The sequence below is a fragment of the Peromyscus maniculatus genome, chromosome 21 (assembly GCF_049852395.1).
Source record: "Peromyscus maniculatus bairdii isolate BWxNUB_F1_BW_parent chromosome 21, HU_Pman_BW_mat_3.1, whole genome shotgun sequence".
NCBI lineage: Eukaryota > Metazoa > Chordata > Mammalia > Rodentia > Cricetidae > Peromyscus > Peromyscus maniculatus.
This window is the reverse complement of record NC_134872.1, coordinates 50,635,360-50,660,780: the sequence shown is the minus strand read 5'-3', so window position 1 is coordinate 50,660,780 and position 25,421 is coordinate 50,635,360. Positions and strand designations below refer to the sequence as shown.

General features: G+C 39.6%; 1 protein-coding gene across 7 annotated transcripts in view; it reads left to right on the top strand.

Moving 5' to 3' along the window:
• Positions 1-25,421, top strand: part of Supt3h (SPT3 homolog, SAGA and STAGA complex component) — a 353,629-nt gene that overhangs the window by 143,436 nt on the left and 184,772 nt on the right. For 6 of the 7 annotated variants that reach the window (XM_042266211.2, XM_042266210.2, XM_076557807.1 and 3 more), the window contains one exon: positions 18,523-18,607. In XM_042266211.2, the coding sequence (XP_042122145.1) occupies positions 18,523-18,607 (85 nt within the window). Of the gene's footprint in view, positions 1-4,215; positions 4,235-18,522; positions 18,608-25,421 lie in introns of those variants that run through there. The other variant, XM_076557812.1, reaches the window with a different exon arrangement.

Below are 25,421 nucleotides of genomic sequence, written 5' to 3'. Positions count from 1 at the left end.
ACTGAGTGTTTAAGAAATACCATTCTTTTTTTTTTTTTTTTTTTTTTTTTTTTTGGTTTTTCGAGACAGGGTTTCTCTGTGTAGCTTTGCGCCTTTCCTGGGACTCCCTTGGTAGTCCAGGCTGGCCTCGAACTCACAGAGATCCGCCTGCCTCTGCCTCCCGAGTGCTGGGATTAAAGGCGTGCGCCACTACCGCCCGGCAAGAAATACCATTCTTATTTCTGTGTAATTGAAACTCGCTAGAATCATTAGAAAACCATTTTATTTGCCGAGATTTTTTATATTGCCCCTCTAATTCTGTTGACCAGTGTATAGTGATTATTTGATTAGTCATTTGTTTGAATTTAATTTTATGATTAAAATGTAGATCATTTCTTACTTTCAAGGATATCTGTGTGTGGAAAAGTCCTCTAAACTTTAAAGAGCTATTTGTGGTTTTGGCTTCTACATAGCAATTTGGCTTTAATAGTTCATCATCAAAGTGACATGTAAGATATTACTATTCATGTTTTTAGTTTAACTGTTAGTAGAAACCCATAGCTACATGAAGTGTGTGGTTTACCTTGTAGGTGTGAAACACATTGTTAAGCTCAGTCCTGTATAAGAGATATAGTTAGAGGAAATTAACTTCTTGATTTACTATAAACTTTGTGAATCACCCTAAAATCATAAAAAAATTAAGGATAAACATTGCTTATTTTAATGCATGTGGAAGAGTGAGAAATTTAGTTTTAAATCATAGCACCTTAGAGCCTAAAACATGTTTTCAGTGTGAGATAGCCCAGCATCCCTTGGGTGTGCTTAAGAAAATTTTTGTTTTCACAGAAGAAGAGACCTAGGCAGGATTGTGGCTATGTCAACATCAGCATTGAGACGCTAACCTCGGGCTCCTGCTTCATACTCTACCCCTCTTTCTTTGTATTCACATGTATCTTTTTTAAATACACTTTTCCCTTCTTGTACATATCCAGTAGGAAATCACTTTCAAGTTCAAAGGGTAAGAGATACCCCTAAATTACCTTAGATGACAAGTATTTACACTAAAAATGCAGATGTAATACAAAGACATCCATGCCCATCATCCTTGCACTACAGAGCTGAGCCATAGAAGGCAGGACTATTAGTATAGAAGCCAATAAGTTACAAATGCAAATCTACTCAGGACAGTTAAGGAGGCCAGAACCTCCTTCATATGGCACAGTTAATAGAGATGCAGTTCTTCCTTCCTGGAGGACTGAAGCTCCCACACAGTGCAGGACGGCATGTCAAAGAACAAGCATTCCCTTTAGAAAGGAAGACAGGCACCATCTACAGTCGGGGTTTGTATATAGAAAAGGATCAAATCATGTACCCAGAAAATGCTTTCAAAGATACTCAACCTAACAAAAATAACACTACCACATGGTAGAGAGGTAGTGTAAACCACCCAGATGTGAGTTGTTGTCTTCCTGTACATCGGCAGTGCGGAGTTGAGACCTGAGAGAAGTAAGTGTTATTTATTTGTAACACCTTTGCAGTGCACCAAGGAGCGGAGCCATAGCTACAGCATATAGATGACTTCCGAGGGAAAGAATTTGCTACCTAAATTTATTGTCAGTCCTTCCCAATTTGGCTCATATGTGTTTATAATAAAATTAAATTTTTAGTGGGATTAAAAAAAGAAATTAACATTTCTGTTCTATAAAACATAGCCAAAGGTTTTGAGGAAAGGACAAAATTAGAGCCAACAAAATGGCTCAGTAAAGAAGGCCAACCATGGTAAACTGAGTTCAGTTCCTAGAACCCATTAGGTAGAAGGAGAAGGCTCCTCCAAGTTGTCCTTTGACCTCCACATGTGTACCACGCATATGCACAACACACACACACACACACACACACACACACACACACACACACACACACGCACACAAATGGGCAAAAAAGAAAGTACAAAATTGCAGGCTTTCTAGTGTCTGATTCTGAGACTTAGAAAGTAAAATGTTACAGGATCAATGTAGCATGGGACTGTCAGCAGGACAGAAAGGTGACTAGTGAAGGAGCAGACTGAGAAACAGAGGCACGTGTGCAGCCAGTTCCTTTCTGCAAATGTGCCAAGGTGATTCAGTGATGAGAGATGCCTTTGTAACAAATAATTGCAGTGCCTGTTTCTGACTGTGTGTGTGTGTGTGTGTGTGTGTGTGTATGTGTGTGTGTGTGTGTGTCCACCTAAGTGCAATATATAAAGTTTCTACACCCTATCAATAAAAAGCTAAGTAAACCAATAAAAACTTGGCGAAAGGCTTGAACCAGCATTTCAGGAAGGAAGGCATATAGAATGCCAATAAGCATGTGGAAATGTTGTGAACTTTTTAATCTTTAAAATATAATAAAGTATACTAAGTTACACTCACAGCGCTAGCTCCCTACATCTTATTTTTCCTGCATTTCCCGAGACTCCCTTCTCTGAGTGTTGTTCTCTCTCTCCATCTAGCTCGGCCCCTCCTTTTCTCCATCTTTCAAACCTAGTGGTGTTTTGATGATGTGGGCACTTGGTGAACCCCCAGTACTGGTCTCTTGCTTGTGGCCTCACTTTCACCCACCCTCTTCCTGCTCCTTGGCAGTTTTCTACAAGTATAAATTTAATCAGGTAATACTTGTCGAGCAAAGCTATCCTTCTGGTCTTTCCCATCACTTGCTGGCTGGCATAAGTAAATCTGTGTCTTTAGATTCGTTCTGTATCCTGAGACGTGAGATCGCTAAGATAAGGACTTAGTCTCTTTCTTCCTCTACTTGGTGACAAATGCCCAGAAGAGTGACGAAGAAGGTGTTGAGTAAATGTGTGTTGAGTAAGTGTTCTGCCTTTGTCTATTGGTGTCTGTAGGGATTGTTTCCAGGATTTCCGTGGTTGCCCCAGTCTACAGAAGTTAAGGAATCTTAGGGAAAATGAACAGAGTATTTATGTATAATGCTTACATATGCTCCTGTATACTTTAAATAATCTCTTGATTTCTTACTATATCTAATGCAATATTATGTTAGTGTGATATATTAGTAATTATACTATTTAGGGAATAATGACCAGGAAATAAAAAAAAAAATCTGTATGAGATCAGTACAGATTCAGTTTTCCTTTATTCTTTTGTTTTAGAAAAAAATTTAGGTAGGATATTGGGTGAGTCCACAGAAGTGGAGCCTGAAGAACCTGTATAGTATGTTTGAGGAAGACACTGACTATGGCTTGAATATATCATGTTCTGAATTCAATACTTGTAAACAGGAGGGGGGGGTGCTGCGAGTATTATCGTGGGATCTGGTTCTCTCATTCATTTTTGAGATGGAGAATGACGTAATGGTGGGGTACTATGCTAACACCATGCCAGCAGAGTAATGATCCTCATATTTCAAAAGAGGAAATCTGGTTCAACATGACTCAGTAGCCAGTGTTGGTTCAAACTTCAAGAGTCTGACCCTGAGTATTTATTTCAGGTATATTAAAGCACAACACAATCTGGAAAAAAGTTTCCTGGTGATAATTAGCTCAATCCCATTTGCACAATGAAGTTTAAGACATGAATACATTGAAACTCTTTGCAAGGTACATGTGACCTCTTCCATAAAAATGTGTTATATTGACTAGGAAACAGTGCTCAAGATAAGGATGACTGAGATAAATGTAAGAGTCTGTGGGATCAGATGTGACTGGGCCATTCAGATAGCACAGAGTCACCAGGCTGTTAACCACTTCCATTCCCAGCCTTCTGGGAGGAAAACAGGTTCTCTTTCTTTGAAGAGACAACCCTGCATGTTTAACATTCCTGGTTTCCCTAGTGCTTGTCTATGAGTACAAGGACCTCTTGTGAGCACAGAGACATCATGATGTGAGCACAAGGACCTCATGATGTGAGCTCAGTGACCTTGTGTGAGCAGGGACCTCATAATGTGAGCACAGGGATCTCATGTGAGCACAGGGACCTCTTGTGAGCACAGAGACCTCATGATGTGAGCACAAGGACCTCATGATGTGAGCACAAGGACCTCATGATGTGAGCTCAGTGACCTTGTGTGAGCAGGGACCTCATGATGTGAGCACAGGGATCTCATGTGAGCACAAGGACCTCTTGTGAGCACAGAGACCTCATGATGTGAGCACAGGGACCTCATGATGTGAGCACAGGGAACCCATGATGTGAGCACAGGGACCCCATGCCCTCTACACTTAATGGTCCTCACTCTAGAACTAGTCTCACTTTGACAGGTAAGACTAACCCCCCTTCTATCTCCCTTTCTCTCTGTGTGTGTGTGTGTGTGTGTGTGTGTGTGTCTGTCTGTCTGTCTGTCTTCATGTCTGTGTGTGTGTTCATGTCTGTGTGTGTGTGTGTGTGTGTTTGTGTCTATGTGTGTAACTTGTGCAGGCTATGTAATACCTTAGGGTGTCATTTTCCCCCTCTGGAAAATGGAAGTCTCAGCGCTTCACTCATAGTACTGTAGAGATGTAATGATGTAATGGTGTTCGGCTACCATGAAGAGTGTCAGGCACAGGTGACTCTTCATCTTACACTTTCTGTCCTTGCTGGTGTTGGTCTTGCAGGAAAGCGAACCAGGCACAGGATTTGAGAATCACCATCTTTCTGTCCGAGTATTCTTAAGACAGCCTTTTCTTCTTCTCTCCGTACCATCCCCTTCTCAATGAGGAGCTCAGTTCTGGCTGTGTGCATTGTGGATCCCTGTGATTAGCTTTCCGAGCCCTTGACATGAGGAGGGAAAGGTCCGCAGCATAGCTTCTGTCCAGGCCTGTGGTTGTCAGTTTCTCTCTGTAGTAACTGCCATGCATCTTCTGCTCCAAGTCACTGGTCTCTCCCTCAGAAGGCAAGCCCTCCACCCTCACATCTCCGATGCTGTCGTTCATATCTTTTTAGGGAGCCTTGAATTATCAATCTCAGAACATCCTATAAATCTTCATTAGGAAATTCCTTGTGAAGTTTTGCTGAAAAGTAGTTACTGTGAGCTGTGTGTGCAGCAGCTGTTTGCCTAACTTTAAAAAAAAAATGACCATTTTAATTTGTTTTAAAAATATCCACTGGCACCAGTTCTCATTACAGATGTGTGGTTGTAACATTTCATTTTTAAAATGTGTATCCATCTTTTTTCAGTTCCAAAGGAGTCCAAAGAAACCATCTCAAACCTTAAAAATAACCACTAAACCTACACTGTTTTTGGCTTTTAAAAATTCTCAAGGGAGGACATTTTTTATCTTGGACCGAAGCTTCATGCAGGGTGGCCCATTTAAAAGAGGCCCTGTGCACAGCCACGTTATTAAACGGGAACGTCTTAAACGGGCCACCCTGTAAATCAGGGCTCTCTCCAGTGGGTATTTACTCCCTTGCACACTGGAGTTTAGTGCAGGCCTTCAGTCGCTCTGCTTGCCAAGCAGCTCTGAAGCATAAAGGTGCACATCCAGGTGACATGGAGAAGTGCAGATCTGAATTCAGACAGTGGGCAGATGCTTGCACAGTCATCCTGCAAGATGTCATGTGTCCAAGATCTTGTAGAAATTCCAGCCAGCATTGTGCCGATCTCTTCTTTGAAAACATTTTTAATGGATGAAACACAAATAAACTGGAATGACTTTTGATGTAAACAGTAATGCAGCTTTGGTTTTTCTTTTACTGGAAATCTTTTAAATCAGGACAGATATCTTTGCTTAAAAATACTGTACGGTATGTAGTACTTGATATTTTTAAGCTAAAGATTCCCAACATATTATTCTTTTTAATTATATATGTGTACACACACACATTCTTTGCCAGAACGAGATCTTACTTGAGCAGTAATTTATATAATTCAAGTTTGTTGAAAGCCCACCCAAATTTATAAGAACAGAATATAAATGGAAGTCTGTATATTATATGTTATCCCAAGTTCCCCCAAATCACAAATCAAAACAAAAAGAGAAGCAAGAGAATGGATAATTGGCACTCTATGAAAAAAAGGCACTTTGCCAAGTCGTGGTCTGTTATGTCCATGCCGGGTGAAGTGATCTGAGACCCTCAGCATTCCTGCCATTTAACCTTCCATTGCCCAGAGCGGTGCCCATTTTCCACCTGCAGTAAAACAACCGCATGCCTTGTGATGGTCTGTCTTTTGTTTTGAGCCACATCGGGAAGTTTTCCCTAGGACCTGTGTGGTATCATGAGATATGGAATTTTGAGGACTGGGTCACACTGCCAGAAACCAGTGTGGAGGTTTCTGAGTTTAGACCTTTAACCTCAGGACAAGCTTCTCTATGCCATGTCCAGGGGATGGTGTTAAACTCGTGTACTTGACTGTATAGTTAATTGACTGTAGAATTCCTACCAAGGGTATCTGAATCTCCAAAATGTTCCCAGTGTTTCTCTAATTTATGTACAAGGGATTTTTTTTTTAAATTTCCTGTGGATCATATTTATTTGTTTTGTTTTGTTTCATTTTTTTTTAGTCTTAGGACATTTTAGGCCATTACAATTTGAGGATGATGGTTAACAACTTGCTTTAGAAATAGCCACCATATTTTAATTCTATATTTATCATAGAAAATAGAGCCTGGAGGGCAGATTAGAAACATTTCCCAATGAAGGGTTTTATAAACTGTAATCCCAAGATGGGTTAGTAAAACAAGGTGTCATAATGGTTGATATGGCCTAGTTTGATCATTTTCCTCTTGAGGAATGTAAAGAATCTCAAGTTAAAAATTAAAGTAGGCGTTTTGTTTGTTTGTTTTTGTACACCTGCTGAGCTCACATCTTTAGAGATGTTCTCTTAAAACAGAAAAGAAATAATCTGAGTCTGCTTCAGTAGTCAGTGTCCTACACTTTATATAAAATATGTCATGGTAACAAAAGCGGCCATGTCACAGCTCTCGTAGGTGTCCTTGTATGTATTACTGTCTTACCTTACTTCTTACAGAATGTATTAACTAAGCAGTGTTTCACTTATTCTTCCCTTACCCCATAATGACGTAACACTGTGCTACCAGACTTACTAACTGGCCACTTAATGAATGTGGAAAAGCATAGCTCACAAAAATGTAGTTTATTCCCTTACCATTTTTGTGTGCTCTATGTGTGTTATATATGTGCACAAATATGCACACATGTGGAGGCCAGACAAGAACATTTCATGTCTTTCTCTATCCCTTTGCAACTTATTTTTGAGGCAATGTCTCTCACTGAACCTGAGGTTCACTCAGGTAGCCTGGCTGCCAGAGAGCTCCCAGGAGCCACCTCTCTCCGACCTCCAACCCTGGGGTTTGCAAATAACGATGGCTGTGGCCAGCTTTGGGGTGGAAGCTGGGAATTGGAACTCAGGTTCTCATCCTTTCAGAGCGTGTGCTCTTACTGCGCCATCTCTGCAGAGCATGTCCTCTTACTGCGCCATCTCTGCAGAGCATGTCCTCTTACTGCATCATCTCTGCAGAGCATGTCCTCTTACTGCACTGTCTCTGCAGAGCATGTCCTCTTACTGCATCATCTCTGCAGAGCATGTGCTCTTACTGCGTCATCTCTGCAGAGCATGTCCTCTTACTGCATCATCTCTGCAGAGCATGTCCTCTTACTGTGTCATCTCTGCAGAGCATGTCCTCTTACTGCATCATCTCTGCAGAGCATGTGCTCTTACTGCATCATCTCTGCAGAGCATGTGCTCTTACTGCATCATCTCTGCAGAGCATGTGCTCTTACTGCATCATCTCTGCAGAGCATGTCCTCTTACTGCATCATCTGTGCAGAGCATGTCCTCTTACTGCATCATCTCTGCAGAGCATGTCCTCTTACTGCACCGTCTCTGCAGAGCATGTGCTCTTACTGCACCGTCTCTGCAGAGCATGTCCTCTTACTGCATCATCTCTGCAGAGCATGTCCTCTTACTGCATCATCTCTGCAGAGCATGTGCTCTTACTGCATCATCTCTGCAGAGCATGTCCTCTTACTGCATCATCTCTGCAGAGCATGTCCTCTTACTGCATCATCTCTGCAGAGCATGTGCTCTTACTGCACCGTCTCTGCAGAGCATGTGCTCTTACTGCATCATCTCTGCAGAGCATGTCCTCTTACTGCATCATCTCTGCAGAGCATGTCCTCTTACTGCACTGTCTCTGCAGAGTATGTCCTCTTACTGCACCGTCTCTGCAGAGCATGTGCTCTTACTGCGTCATCTCTGCAGAGCATGTGCTCTTACTGCATCATCTCTGCAGAGCATGTGCTCTTACTGCATCATCTGTGCAGAGCATGTCCTCTTACTGCATCATCTGTACAGAGCATGTCCTCTTACTGCATCATCTGTGCAGAGCATGTCCTCTTACTGCATCATCTCTGCAGAGCATGTGCTCTTACTGCGTCATCTCTGCAGAGCATGTCCTCTTACTGCATCATCTCTGCAGAGCATGTGCTCTTACTGCGTCATCTCTGCAGAGCATGTGCTCTTACTGCATCATCTCTGCAGAGCATGTCCTCTTACTGCATCATCTCTGCAGATCATGTGCTCTTAATGCATCAACTCTGCAGAGCATGTGCTCTTACTGCGTCATCTCTGCAGAGCATGTGCTCTTACTGCGTCATCTCTGCAGAGCATGTGCTCTTACTGCATCATCTCTGCAGAGCATGTCCTATTACTGCATCATCTCTGCAGATCATGTGCTCTTAATGCATCAACTCTGCAGAGCATGTGCTCTTACTGCATCATCTCTGCAGAGCATGTTTTTATACCCACTGCGCCATCTCTGCAGACCCCTCTTGTATTTCTTAATGTCAGCCTTAATCATGAAAGAGAAAACAAAAGTGACGTGGATCTAAATTAACTCTTTCTTTGCCTTCTGTTGAAAAGATGGTGATCTTAGAGGTCTTTTCCTGACTTATCCAGGACCAGTTAGAATTAATGCCCCATGATACCTTTTAGACCTAGTTACTGAGGTGACTCAGCTTCTTCATTCAGGATGTTTTGATTTTACACCAAGACAAGACAGGTAAATAGGCCTTTGTCTTTCCTTCTCCATATTAGCCACTGACAGCTCTAGTACACTTTTTTTTTGAAGGCAGAAAAAGAGACTGGTGAAGTCAGGTGCCCGACAGGTCTGTGAGTTGGTGTCCTGCTGGTGAAGTTGGGTGCCCGACAGGTCTGTGAGTTGGTGTCCTGCTGGTGAAGTTGGGTGCCCGACAGGTCTATGAGTTGGTGTCCTGCTGGTGAAGTCGGGTGCCCGACAGATCTATGAGTTGGTGTCAGCTCCCTTAAAGCCCATTGTTTCCATGGAAAGCAGATAAAGAAAAATATTTAAGTCAATATTGCTTAAAATCTTTGTCCTTATTGTAATGGAGCTGCAAAATCATTAAATTGCACTTTTATAGGACTTTTAAAGAATTTATTTAAATCATGTTTGATTTTAAGAAATTTCTCCCTTGCCAATCTCTACCCCACCCTGACCCCATTTTTGAAATGGATCATTGCAGGCTATATTATTTTAACAGCATGGTAAAAGTGGCAACTATGTGACAATATAGTAAACATATTGATACTGTATTTTCTCTTTTGAGATTGAAACTATGTATGTACAAAACATAATCTCCTAGCTTTAGTACTTTCATTTCAAGAAAATCTCATATTTACTTGATTTTTTTAAATTAAGCCTTTGCAAGGGAAAATCAGAAAGCAAAGATGAGCTGTGTGAATTTAGTGTAAAATGGAAATATAGGTTATGAACAATTTAATGTGCAAATTAAACTCTGCTTTGAGTCATGTAGCTGTGAACATGACTCAAATGCATTGTATCGAGGACTATGGGGGTCCAGCCCCTCGATAGTCCCCTCACAGGGTCCAGGAAGAATCTACAACGAGCTGATAATTAATTTTTGATGAAAAGAAACGAATCTATATACATGAAATTCCTTAGTTCATATACTTTATTATTCTGTGTCAGTTACAAGCTTATACTCTGCTCTCATTTTTATCTCCTTTCTTGCCCAATATCTCTACATTTATCCATTGTCCCCTCTAGGTTCTATCTTAATTCCTTCATCTAGTTCTGCCCCTTCTAGGTTCTCATTCATCTAGTTTTTTCCCATATCAGCTCCTCTCCCATCTCCTTCTCTCTCATTTTGTTCTTCCTCATCTTGTTCTTCCCCATCTGGTTTTTCCTCATCTTCCATCTCATTCCTCTAGTACTCTTTTCTAGCCCTTCGATCTAGTTCTTCCCCATCTCAGTTTGTTCCTCTCAAGTTCTTACCCATCTAGTTCTTCCATTCTTTTCTCTTCTCCATCCCATGCCCTGGAAGTCCCTGTATAAGAAGGGAGGGTCTGAGCTAAATTATGTAAAGCTATTACTTAACGTCCACCTAACCTAGGCGGTGTCTCCTTGTGGAATTTACCTTAAGTAAGGAGACTTGCATGTGGGCTGTTATCACTGTTAGTCCTTGAAAGTTGGGCATCAACCTAAGCGGTGTCTCCTGTTAGTCCTTGAAAGTGGCTAAGGGAGATATCTGATTCCAGAGAAAGCCTTTCCTGAGGCTATTATCCAAATTCCTGGAATGTATATGTCCAGAGAGTGATCAGTCCACATTGTTAGCCCTTCTAGGGAAAAGTCAATTGGGAAAACTATGAAGGCACACATGATTTTCATAACAGAATACAGCTTATATGTAACAAGCCAAATAACACCAAAAACCTCCTTGGAATTTGGCTTCCTCTGGAGGAATTCCCTGATCCCTCCAGGTAGTGACTTTTTCATAACCAGCTGAGTTCTTATGATATATTCCTGTGGCCTGCAGCAGCCCTGGACCATGCATATGCTTTGGATATACAGGGAAGGGGTAGAAAGCAAGGGTCCAGACGCAGTGAGAAACAAGTTGTTCATACTCAGGTTCTGGACACCTCTTGGCCCAGGACATAAGGCCACACACTATTTCCTCACAGTTGAGCACATATTTTCTCTGTAAAGGTGAGGAGTGTTCTCTCACCAGCTAGAGAAAGGAAACATGTTGGCAGTACCAAAGCTCCAGCTGTTACTCCCATAGACTCTTGAACTCATGGAAATCTAAGCAACAAACAAGATCTTTAATATCTCTGAGGAAGACCTAGCTTTGAGATCCTCTGAGACCTTTCTCTGCCTGTCCTTTATATATGGACTAGGAAAGACATTCATGTATTAAGCTGCAAAGAAAATTACACCTTCAGTATTAATAATAGTCACATACCTAATTTACCCCTTTCCTAGTCAAAATTCTAATCTCTGTAATACCTGAATTATGATACATTATTGGTAATGTGGTTAATCTTACACTTATGTTGTAGAATTTCTACAGTAAAGTGTTTTTTAAGGTAATTAAATGTGTGTGTATGTTTGCGTGTGTGTGCGTGTGTGTGTGTGTGTGACACACACACACACACGCACACACACACACACACACACACACACATGCACGTGCCCCTTGTATGCACTTGTCCTAGGAGGTCAGGAGAGAGTGTAAGACCCCCTGGAGCTAGAGTTATGGGCAATTTTAAGTGACCCAGAGTGGGTGCTGATACTGAACTTGGATCCACTGGCAGAGCATCAAGCACTTTTAACTGCTGAGCCATCTCTCAAGCTCCGTTACCAAAGTATCAAAGTATATTTTTAACAAGGTTTTAACCTAGGAAAAGTTTTACTATTAGCAGGGTGGTGTCTAAACTTGGTCATGTCCTTCCCTTACAAGCTTCTACTACTGATCTGTACACATTCAGTGGTGCAAGAGTCAAGCCCACATATAAGAGACTATAGTATGACCTCATTCCAGCCTGACCTCCCATTCCACCTTTCACCCTTTTACCTACACTCATCAACTCTGAATTTCTTGTTTCTGTGTGATTTATATATAATGGCACCATGATTGCTTCTGATTTACATAATTTGAATTTTTTATTTTTATTTATTCTTTTCTCATAAAATATACCCCAACCACAGCTTCCCTTACTTCCACTCCTCCCAGTTCCCCCCGACCTACCCTCTCCCCCAGATATTACCCCTATCTATATCCCCCCAGAAAAAAACAGACCTCTCAGGGACATCAACTGAACACGACACAAGTTACAATTAGTAGGAGTCATAAGCCCTCATATCAAGGCCGGGCAAGGCAACCCAGTAAGAGGGATAGGGTCCCAAGAGCAGGCTAAAGAGTCAGACACCCCACTCCCACTATTAGGAGACCCCCAAAACACCAGACCAACAAACATAGCATATGCAGAAGACCTAGAGGAGACCCATGTAGTCTCCACATTTGCTGCCTCAGTCTCTGTGAGCCCCCAGGAACCTGGCTTACTTGATTCCTGGGCCATGCTTCCAGGTGTCTTTGAACCCTCTGCCTCTTCCATGGGATTCCAGAGCTCTGAGGGGAGGGATCTGATGGAGACCTCTAACCTGGGCTCTCTGGCCTAATGTTTGGCTGTGGGTCTCTACATCTGCTCTTATCGGTGCCAGTACTTTTACAATGCGTTCTTAAAACTTAAAAAAAAAAAAAAAGGTGAATTTTATAGTTGTTTGTTTGTTTTGTGTGTGGTGTGCATGTGCAAGTCTGGGGTTAACACAGGCTGCCTTTATTACTCTCCACCTTGTTCTTTGAGGCAGGGTCTTTCTCTGAATCTGGAGCTCTCCTGTTTATTTCAGTCTAGCTAGCTTGCCCCCAGGATCCCCAGCTCCTTCTCTGAGGGTGGGGATTACAGACTGATACCATGTCCGCCAGGCTTTCATGTGGGTGCTCCAAATCCTAAAGTCTATCATCCTTACACCTACTGAGTATCAAAAAGCCATTTGTTTGTATTTGCCTTGAGAGAGAATTCTTTGCCCCATTTGGACTCCTTTTTGCAGGTGATGATGTGAAAAGCTTTGATAGTCCAGTGCTCTCTCCTCTTACCTTCATTAATTCAGCTGCTGTGTTCTTTACAAAGGATTGGCATTTCTGCATATCCAACATTTAGTTGTCAGTGTGTCACCCAGAAGCCTCCTATAAGCTACCCAGTTTGCATAATGCCCATGTCATCTTTTGCCTCATTTTATTTTCTTCATGGTTGAAATAGCCTACATCTCCAGGTTATGGATGAAACACCTTATTATGAAATAGTCGGGTTCATTTATAGAGTTTGTAGAAAGAATACTGAGAATGGGAATCCCTTTGATCTCATCCATAGTATATGTGCCCTTGGGTAATCTAGACCTGGAATGGAAATAATATTAATTCTGTAAAGGTTCTCACCCAGGTTCTGATTTACTATGCTGATAGAAATCATTATTAATATGTTATCTCGAAGTTGATATCTGTGATCATAACTGTATGTGTGCTCTGTGGTTGCTTGGTATATGTGACAATTGGCCCTCTATATCCATGGGTTTATCATCTGTGGATTCATCTTCAGACTCTGGCCATCAGCTCCTAAACAATGCTGCATAATAACTCTTATATAGCATGCACACTGTAGGAGCTCTTCTCAACAAGGTGTATCCAGGCTCTGTTCAAATGCTGAACTTGTTTTACATAAGGACTTAATTGTCCTCACATCTTCATGTCTATGTAAAACTTGCAACTAGAACTCTGCAGATGCCCAGGGACAGCAGTATGTTTTTACTGATATTTTCAGTGTACTTAGATGTTCTCATATGTTCATGGCAAGCTTGTTAAAGTACAGATGAAGTTTTCAGTGGTACAGCTTAATATATGATTTTAATGATAGTTTGTGTAGACTTGTATAAAAAGTTATTTATACATACCAAAATTTGAAATTCTGGTCTATAATCTAAAATGAAACCAAAAGATCATTTAATGTATGCTGTATGCTTATTCTCAATAGAATCATAACATATAATTATATCTTAACATCTTTCTCATGTCATCACTTTTTTGTACATGTTCAGAGAATAAATTGAACTGCATTTTTTCTGGGTATACTAAATTCCATTTTGATTTGAGGACTATTGTTGAGACTACAGATAAATGTTTTCTTTATTTTCTCTGAACAAAAGTGACTGATCATTGCCTAGTTTACATATTCTGTAAAGACAGTTGTCTTGTGTGCTTCGTGATTTAAATTGAATCCTTTTCTGAATAAGCAAATGGAATATATTATGTAGTACAACTGGAATATATTATGTATTTTCCTTTTGGCAGCCACAGGTATTTGTACAATTAATTTTCAAATTTCTTTAGTAATTATACAATGACTTTGCAGTGTTTTCCTCATTTATATCTTCATTTATGCACACTTGTATTGTTCAGAACTAATAATTCAGCTTTTGTGAATATAATCAGGAGAAAAATCTATGCATGGAAGTTTTATTAATTGATCAGTGATATAAATTATTTGGTATTTTTTCTAAAATGCTACTTATAAGAAGTATAATTATGTTAGGATTATGGCATAATTTTGCTTTACTTTTAAAAATGTTGAGGGAAGGCTGGTTTTAGTCAGGAAACATTTTTTAAAGATGATCAGTTTTTTATACTCATTTAAAAATTTTGTTTATTTGTTTGTTTTGAGATAGGGTCTCACTAAGGAGACCAGCAAGGACCTGAATTCAGAGATCTGCCTGTCTGTGCCTTCAGAGTGCTGGGATTAAAAGCCTCTGCCACCACACCCAGTAAATACTTGAAAGTCACCAATCTCAAGAAAATTCTAGATGTCTAATTCTTAGGGACTTGAGTGAGTTCACAGTTCATAGATAATTTGTCTCTGTCTGGGATAATGCCATGGCATGGGGCAGAAATTTCAGCAGGATGTGTTCCGTGTCGTATTAGATGATGTCCTTATGGACAAGATGGAGAACTGGCTCAAAGTCAGTCCTGCAGCTAGTTCACCTCTTCATACTCCACAAAAGTGTTGACTGTGGGATCCATTGTCTGTAGCTGACTTGTTCTCCATGTAGGTTGGAGGGCTGTTTTGTTTCTTTTGTTATTTATTTATTAAAATCCTAAGAACTTTTCTATTCAAATCAAAACTTAGGCCTCAGTCTATAACCAAATGAATCCTAAACTCCCATGATTCAACTGAGAACTGACAGTGGTGGTCTTTGGGAAAGTCTCCCCAAGGCTGTCGCATTTACAGTGAGGCCTTGTCATGTGACTTTTCCTGGGGCTATAGGAACAGATGCCTGTTCTCTCTAGAAAGGGTGCTGACTACAGGGCCAGCAAATAATCCACCAAGTCTAGGTTGCTGAACCTGAGAGCTTATTGAGGTTGCTTCTCAGACAGGCAAGGATGACTCACTCCAAGGCAGCTGGATCAGTGGTGCTCAGGAAGGCCACACTCTGCGGCTCTCGGCATGATACACAGGTGGTTCAGCAGTATAGCCTCACGGTTGTCCTGCTGAATGTGGCCTTGTGAAACTCCTGACTCTCAAGTCCCTGGGCCTGCTAAAGTCCTCTCTTCTCCCTCCAGGAAGGCCTGTTTCAATTCTGAGGAAATGGCTATAAAACAGACAGACCTATATGCTAAGAAGTGAGGAATGTTGAATCTGGAAGGGAAACATGAGGTCTAGTGAGGTCAACTAGGTCTTTTCATAGATTGCTCTGGGCTGGGGGTGGAATAGGGTTATTGTTAAAAGACATAAAGTTTTTGGGTACAAGAGAAAAGTCCTAAAACTGGATGGTATAGATGGGCGTACTACTCGGTAAGTTTACTTAGAAATCATACAATTGTATACTTTAAACAATCAAGTTTGCAGGCTATGTAAATAGTGTCTCAAGCTGGTTTTTAAAGATACTCTCTAGCAAACAAAAGAAAACTTTTGAAAACAATGCTTATTCAAAGTTTTGAAAGTAGGGTTTTATATTTTCATCTAAGCTTGATGTTTAGAAGTCAGTAAAGAAACAGAATTCTACTCAAGTAGAGAGCATCTCCTCCCCAAGAGGCAGAGGACAGGCACAGTACCAGCAGCTTAGAGATCAGTAGGTTTACATGGCACAGCACACATACTAATGCCGGGCACATGCAATCACTCAATGATTATTTGTGGCTTATAGGAAAGCAGGTATTGATAAAGTTGAATGTGTATAAATGTTGAGTTTGAGAGAGAAAGAGGCATCGGCACTAAGATGCCATCAAGATATTTCTCATAGGATATATGCAAGTGGCCATTGTACAGGCCTTTGAATTTATCTGTTGGTTAAAACACCTCAGGATAAACATGAAAGAGGAGCAATAAAGCTGATAGGGTCTATGAGTGCAGGCTTCTCAGACAGTGTCAGAATGTTGAGATCATTCAGCACAGGAAGTTGCATCTTCCCAGGAGCACATTTGTAGGAAGTTTCTCGGAGGTGCAGATGCTGAATCTACTGTTGTAAGAAAGCATGGAGGTTCTGGAATGGCATTCTGGAGTATGACATCCTCTATAGAAGAGTCTCTTGAGAAGATACACTGTTCAATATTCAGAGATGTGTTAGTTGAAAGGAACTCTTCCTGGTTGACTTTGAGTGGTGGCTGCTGAAAAAAAAAATCAGTTGTTAGTTTATTAGTCACAGGAGTCAGCTGCCCAGTTTGTAAGAGTCTCAGCTAGTATAAGAAACCGAGTGCCTGACATGAGACAGAAACACAAGAAATATTTGTTGACTGTGTAAGGAAATTCTTTAAAAGCCCCATTGTTTGCTCTCATTACCAGCATCGTCTCATTGTTTAAAACCGAAGAACTTGGCTTTAAAGTTCCAGCATCTTAGGCTGCAGCTTATTTGGAAACTTTTTGCCAAAGGCCTTAAGTTATTTGGAGTCTTTTCCTCTAGTCAGGTTCCTGAATTGATGTTCAATGTTGTATAATTAACATAGCTTAGAAAGATAATCATGTACATGGCAAGTATATTGGTGATCACATTTCTTTCTTAGAGAATGTCTCAGAGCATGTAACATGCATTTCAGTTATAAACAATAATACTGGGATTTCCTAAATTCATTTAATTGAGAAATTGTTTTTTAAAAATCAAGGAAGTGTTACAAGAATGTTTATTTGTATTCATTCATGCTTTTAAGTAAAGGTCTGATAACGCAGACTTTTCTCTCTGTAGTCATCCAAATCAGGTGTTACTTCATCTTACTTAACCCATAGGTAACTGCTAGTCTTCATGAATCTCTCTGATTCCTGGTTCATATATATTTGCATGTTTTATGGGATATTTTGCTTGTAATTGAATTTGGTAAGCACCTTCTCTATCAGGGAACTATACTGCCTTTCCTACAGATAGTTTGTTTAAACAATATCGAAAACAGATTTGGTTGTAGTTACAGGGCATCTATTTCCAACATTATAAAATGTTGAGTTTTTTTCCCCCTAAATTCTAGTAACATCAATAATGTTTTAGCAGTACGGAATGTTTTGGGGGTCTAATGGACCAATGATTTTCTTGAAGTGGTTGCTTCTCTCTGCAAAAGCCTTGTAAAAGATTTAATTATACAAAGTAATTGACCCAGGAATCCTTTATGTTAATTTGTTAATCTTCTTTTCTGAAAATGATCACTACGGTTAATTTCTCAAGTGTCTTACAGTTTTACTTATTTAATACTGCACAGCATGGAAAGACTTCATATACAAAGTCCCATCTTCTGCATTGAACTAGGTTCAGGACCAGGAGGTGGTTTTAAAACACGAGTGTGCTGGCTGACATCAGCATTGGTCATTGTACTTAGCCTTCATCGTCTTTTCAATTCCTCAATAAAGCGTCTTTTAAAGTAGATGTGAACATTTGACCCATGACTTGTTAGAAGTTCATGTCAAGGAGAGGGGGATCTTAAGACGTTAAGTTAAGCAAGCAAGAGAAACAATTCTTACAAGGAAACTCTTTGTCTTTGATTTTGGCCTGATAGATTGACTTTCACAAATATTTTCTTAATCAAGTTCATGTCGAAGAAGTAGATAAGATAAAAATTTTGGGGCTTAAAAGCATCAAAATTGAAGAGTAAGGCTAATGTAATGGGCCTGTTTATGACTCTGATTGCCCTAAAGGACTGTCCATGCCTGAACCTCTCCATCTGCCCCTTGGCCAGTGGGTATTCATTTCAAGGTCGGTTAGAAGATGCTGTGGTGGAGGAATCACGTGGTCTGATGCTTGTGGTTTGCATGTTTAGTCCAATGTCAGATTAGTGGACTACAGTGAGGGCTGGGGCTGTATCCTCTTCATTCCCTCTCCTTCCATTGGGAGCAACCCATAATGCAGGTACCATCAGAGGCTGGAGGTGTTGGATTCCCTGGAGCTGGAATAAGGTGTGATTGTGATCTGCCTGCTGTAGATATTGGGAACCGATCTTGTACTTTGCATTTTGACAGAGCAAATCCCCTTTACAAATACTTTGTAAACCAAGAAGGGATGCTGATAATAGTGTACGTTCTTTGGAAGATAGAGTTTATAAGGAAGACATTTGCTTCCTTAGTCTAGAAGTAAGAGTGCATTGTGGGATTGTTGGAGAGAACAATAGCCTCTTTATACAGCTGATTCTTACAATGAATGAGAAGTATATATTTTTGTTTCACCTGATTCACAGCATTAATAATGGTATGTCTTAATCTTTCTCGCAGGTTTTCTTTAGGTGATGCTAGGAGGCCTCTCCATGAAACAGCAGTTTTAGTAGAGGACGTGGTTCACACACAACTAATTAACCTGGTAAGATCACATATAACCCTCTTTGGTATCTCTTTTTCATTCTGTTTTTTATTGTACTTCCAATCCAACACATTAAAACAAAGATTTTATTTATAGCTTTATTTTTGGCTTTGTTGAGATATGGTATAATAATGCCTATTTAAGTGCATAATATGATACATTTAATACTATCAATAGGGATGTTGCCATAACAACAGTATGTTTATCCATCACTGATGTGCCTCAGAAGTTTGTTAGAATTCTTTAAAAGCCTATTCTCTTTAGGTAAAGAATATCTGCACAAATTGTATAAGGAATTCTCAAACATTGTTCAGCTTCCTCTGGTGTCAGTATCATATATAACCATAACAGTTATGGAAACCTGTAAATAATCCTGGCCCAATAACTTTACAGCTGAATTCCAATTCCATCTTCTTTGTCTCCAATTTCTATTTCTTTTCAGAGACCCAGTCAAGGATACCACACTGGCTGTTAGATCTAGTTGCCATGTCTTGGATGTCTCTTTCAGTCTCTGCTAAGCCTACAGTATTTCCTATCCTTTCATGACCTGAACATTTTTGAGAGGTAGAGTTCTTTGGTTCTGTGGGTCTGCTCTTATAATTAGAATGTAGTCCCACGTTTTGAACAAGATTTTTGAGAAATGATGGATCTACTGAGTGTAGCATGTCAAGGGCAGCCTGTCCTATTTATGTGTACTATTGTGACATTTCTTGGATCACACATTGAAGGTAGAAATGCTGCATTATTTCACTGTATAGATTTACTTGTTTAATTGGTTCGTATTAAGGGTCAAACCCAAAGTTTTGTGCATGCTAAGTGCCTGCCATAGTACTGAGATATACTCTAAATCCATGTTGCTATTATTTTAAACATTCAGGTTAGGTTAGTAAAATACATTATAATATATATTTTTATAGCTATGTAAATATTTTTTTCTCCTGAGTGCTTTTTACCTATTATCATTATAAATCACCAGGACATTTTATAAAATTATTACTGTGACCTTTACACAGGAGTGATGTTTCGTTTCTTTCTTGTCTAATGATTGCTTGGTATCCTGCTTAACTGAAAAGCTTTCCTGCCCTGTTTATTACTTTTTGGGTATATCAGTATAGATAGTGAATATTTGAATGATGTCATTATTATCCAGTGTTACCATTATTCCTATGACTCAGGCTATTCCAAGGCTGGCCAGTGGGAGCAAATCATTTCCCAGTTAACTCAAGTGATACATATATTAATGACCTCAGCACTTCCTCTGTGACATATGGCACAAAGACGTCCTTCCAATATGCTAATTTTACCAATTTTTAAAGTTTGCTGTCAGAGATTTCAGAAACATCAATCTTTATTGATGTTGAATTTTGAATCATAAATTGCATTTTTATATAATAAATTTAAAGAGAAATTTATTTACATTACTTTTTATTTTTTTAATCATTGTGTTTTGTTTTTTAATCATTGCATTTTGTTCCTTTATATCTTTAGTTCTTAATCCTTTTTTGATATATAGAAGCAATTTTGTCTGTTACTGAAAAGTCCCCCAGTTTTATTGTAAACATTCATTAAAAGCCTGCCTGTACCCATGGATTTAAACCTTCTTTATCTACATAGGTTTATCTGCGGCAAGAGATATATTTCTTGTATTCTGTGCTAGTTTATCTGTCTTTGTACTCAGGTGACATTTGCTTATTATGTAGGTCTTACAGTGTATTCTAGAGATCTTAGGGCTATATTGCCCCCCTCCTTTTTTCTAACATATCTCGCTGGTCTGGTATAATCATAGTTCCTTCTCTGTATTGTCCCTTTCCAAAGTTTTAGTTATTTGTAGTTAATTGCAGCCTGAAAATATTAAATGGAGAATTCCAAAAGTGAACAGTTAATAAGTTTTGAAAATACACATCTCTTTACCTGGGTAGTAAATCACTTTTGTCCCAATATCTGTGTTATATGCACCACTTGCCCATTAGCCACCTAACTGCTTCCCTAGTTATCAGACTGATTGGTATTCCCTAGCTTCTGGTGTCCAAGTAATTTATTTTAAGAGAACCATTACATTTACACAACTTTTCCACAGTATATTCTTTTTTAAGATTTATTTTTAGTGTGTGTGTGTAGATATATGTGCATATGAATGCAGGTGCCCTTGGAGGCCAGAAGAGGATCTCATGTCACCTGGAGCTGGAGTTACAGGTGGTTGTGAGCTGCCTGCCATGGGTATTGGGAATGGACTTTGGATCCTATGTATACTGAGCCATCTTTCCAGCCCCTCCTAGTGTATTCTTAAAGTTGATTTTTGGTTGTTGAACTCTTACTGTGCCTAATGTATAAAGTGGACCATAGGTGTGTTTGCATAGAAAGTGTTTAGTACACAGAGGGTTTATACTTTCTGCTCTTTCACAAATCCCTTTGAGTCGTTGAGTGGAATCTAGTACAATGGGAAGAAGTTATTTACTTATTTTTAATGTAAAATTGCTATGATCTTGTCTTTAATATCAGAAAGTGAGCCTTTAACCCCAGGGAGTTGTGTTAAAAAGCAGAAAGGTATATAAGGCGTGAGTACCAGAAACTAGAAGCATTTACCCTGGTTAAGCATTCAGGCTTTTGAGCAGCAATTCAGCTGAAAACCATTTGGGATGAGGACACAGAAGCCTCCAGTCTGAGGAAACATGACCAGCTAAGAAGTTGGCCAGGTGAGGTTAGCTGTGGCTTGTTCTGGTTCTCTGATCTTCCAGTTCACCCCAATACCTGGCTCAGGTTTGATTTTATTAATAAGAACTTTTAAGATCCCTGCTACATCTATGAGGCCAGTTATTGGGGTCAATACTGGTAGAAAAGAGAGACAGAACAAGCCACAGCTAACCTCACCTTGTCAATTCCTCAGCTGGTCCTGTTTCCTCAGACTGTAAGCCTCTGCGTCCTCATCCAGAATGAATCTCTTTGTGTTGCTGATCTGAAACTGCCAATGGAATTGGACCTAGGTTCGTAGGGCAGAGTCCACACTAAGCTGGCCAGAGTGGACCATAGAGTTTTCTGGCAGACTGAGCAGAAGCTCTAGGGACACACAGGAGGAAGGAACAGCCTGAACTGATGCACAGTCTTTTCTGAGCAGGGAAGAGAACTGATGATCATTTCTCCATCACTCTGTGGTACTCTTAGATTTATTTCCCTAATATTTAACTCCCAAGTTTTATTTTTTAATAATGCAGTAAAAGAAGTTGCAATATCTGGTACCCAGCATGGGGCTCTTTAACATCCATTGTGGAGAACTTTCCACTGATACCTTCTAACAGGCTGGGAATTATTATAAGTAGGCACTGTGAAGGCAATTTTTCTCTATCCTCTTCTTGTAAAGGTATAGTAAACAAGCAGTCTTTTAAATCAATCATTATAATAGACCATCTTTTAGTTAATAAAGAAGGGAAGGGAATTTCATGCTGTAAAGAGCCCAGTAGCTAAATTACCTTATTTAAGAATTAACAGATTCTTAAATCTCTTAATGTTCTCCATTTTCCATATTTCTTTTTAATGACAAATATAGGAGAATTCCAAGGACTGGTCAGCTCTGCAATATGTTGTTCATCTAGCGTCTCCTGAGCCAACTGTTCTAGTGCTTGTAATTTTTCTGATGTCAAAGGCCATTTTTCCACCCATACAAGTTTCTCAGTTAACAATTTTAAAGATAGGGCTGTTGATACCCTTGAAAGACCACCAGCTGTTGTGCCCTGTTTATGTATAACCTGAACGGTTGGTGACTGTTCTGGATAATACCTTTTAATCTTTCTCTCAGAAGCATTCTTTATTTTATGGTTTGTTTCTGATATTGGAGGAATGTTAATCTGTTGTTTTCCATTGCTGCAACAAATCATATCCCTATAAATTCATTGCTATGTTAGCCACATATGGTTTTAATTTTCCTATCTAACCTCCTGGCCCTATACACTTGACCGATCTTGTAATTTGTTTCACATGAGATAAAGTTTCAATACCTAGAAGCTGAACATTTACCTCCTGAAGAGGCCAATATAGATGCCAATATTTTGGTGAAATTTTTGCTACATCTACACCTGTGTCTAGTACACCTTCAACTACAATGACATTTACTCATATGTTTAGCTTTGGTCTTTGATCATTTATAGAAGTTTGCCAAAATACTTGTTTATGATCTCTCCTGAAAATTTTTTGTTTATTGAAGCCTTTCTATCATCCAGAGCAGTATGTCTTTTAACAACAGGCATTGGGTCTTTTAATTGCTCTGTGGAGGAGTTTCCTCAATGCTGGCAGGGAATGATTGAACCAGATTTGACATGGGGACCTGTGAGAAGCCCCATAAGTCAGTTTCCAATGAGAAAGGGTTACCATGCCTGTCCTTGTTATCTGCATTTATTGGTGCAATGCTGGCCTTTGTCATACTTTCTCCATACTCCATAAAGCTGGACCTTCTGTTTGGATTATCTCTAGAAAAACATTGATTCTAGGAATATCTTGTGTACAGTTCCTTTTCAAATGACCTTGTTTACCACAATTAAAACATCTGACATTTTTATTTTTCTTAAAATTTCTAGAAATTTCTTCTATCAAAATAGCATGAGAGCCAAGATAAGTGGTATTTCTAATCCATTCATCTATTGGTGCTGATCTTGCCTTTATAGACCTAATTACCCATAGCATTTTCAAAAGCCAAAGATTCAATTAATTTTTGTCTTAACTTCTGGATCTGATATCATTCTGTTTACAGCTGGTCAGTCTTTGTGAAAAATCAGTGAAGACTTCTTTTGGTCCTTGTATAATTTTAGTAAATGACTTAGTCTTCTTTTTCGATTCTTTAACCCTGTCCCAAGTAGTCAAAGCTGTTATATGATATTGAGCCAAGGTGTGATCATCACATCTACACTGTCTTTGCAAGTCAGCATACTGGTTTTCACTGAGAAGCTGTTCTTGGGAAATTTCAGTACTCCTAGTCCTACCTTGTTTTTCTAGCTTTCTTTCTCCATTATAACTGAGGGCCTGCTTCCAATATTGCTGTCGCTAAATCTTTTCAATCTTGTAGGATAATTCTGTTCTGAGTTGCCCATGAATTTAACATCTGTTTTACATAGGAAGGATGCACACCATATGAAATGACTGTTTCTTTTAAATCACTTCAAATCTAAAACAGGATTCCAGCCAACTTTTGCATACCCTGGCAGTCCCTGTCATCTGGTGGTCATTCCTGTATGGTAACTAGATCAACTAAAGTTGGTTTTCTAATCGCCTTGGGCTATTCTCTTCAATTTCATAATGTACTGTCAGTGTCTGAATATTTTTGTCATTTTCATTAGGCGGTATTTCTAAGGCTTGTATATTACCAGTCAAGTTTTCATTAGAAACTCTTTCTAAGACTTGTATTTTAACAGCCAATTTTTTTTTATTATTTTTCATTAGTAAGTCAAAGGCTTGTATCTTATCAATAGTAAATCTTTCTAGAGTTTGTATCTTATCAGTTAAATTTTCATATTTGGCACATTTATCAAACAATTTTTAAGGATAAAATATGAACTACCAAACTGATAGTAATTAAAATCAGTATCCTGACAATCTCAGCTAAGGAGTTTATGTCTTCATTTATTTTTTCTTTTTGCAAGCCATCCGTAGTAGCAGGAAACCGGGTCCTAACTCCCTGCATTGTGATATTTCCAATTCTTAACATGGGAAAGTTCCTCCACCCCTTTTTTAAAACCTAATTTCCCATTTAAGAATTCCCAGGTGTCTCCAGTTCTGCTGAGGCTTACAGCATAGGCAGAGATGTACAGCAGTAATCAGCTGCAGTGATGATGCTGGACTGTTTCGGCAGGGAGGGTAGGCGCCATTGGGTGCCACAAGCCATATATATTGCATGCCTGGGCCAGGGGCCCGCTGTGGCTGCTAATGCACTATGCGGGGTGGGGGAGCCAGAGGAGAAACCCACAAGGCTGGGATGCAGTGTGAGAGGGGTCCAAGCTGCCTGATGGTGGAGCATGACCTCACAGGGAGTGCAAAGAAAATGCAGCTGGCTGTTGCTGTACCACACTGCTGTTGGTGCTGAGATGGGTGCAGTATGCGACTACATCGGCACCTGAAAAACAGAGCTGACTTGTGGTGGGGTGGGGAGTAGCTGGCACAGCTGTGCTGGCTCCACTGCTTTGGAATGATCTAAGCCCATTCGCTGTACAATGGCCAGTCCATTAGTATTTGCCAAAGTTAAATACTCCTTTATCTATCCTATCTTGGTGAGTCCAAAATTTTGTACCTGATTGGCTTTCTATCATAACTACAGTAGTCTGTAATTATCATTATCTATTATCACTATCTAACACTTCAGAGACGTATATAATATGGCATTTAAAGTGTTTTAATAACATAAGGCTTTTCATAACAGTGAGACATGTCATTTCCTGGCAGCACCAATTTACTTCAAAGGAGAATGATGGGCATTGAAGAACCTCTATGTGGAGTTTGCTTTCATTTGTGGCAGAGTTAGCCACTGGGCAAAGAAATTGATCTTGCCTTGACTGCTGACAGTGTGATGTCCTTCTCTGATGGGGTTGAAGATTAGATAGTTAGAGTTACAGTTTTCCATACTTATGATATAAAGTCAATCAGGTACAAAATTTTGGACTGAGCAAAATAGGATAGATAATGGAGTATTTTCTTTGAATTGGCCACATACTAATAGACTGGACATTGTAAAGATATTTCTTACTTGATAATTGTTCTTTTTTTTGATAATTGTTAATATTTTATAATGCTATGTTAGAGTTAAAACCTTTCCTTTTTATTTATTTAGACAAAAAAG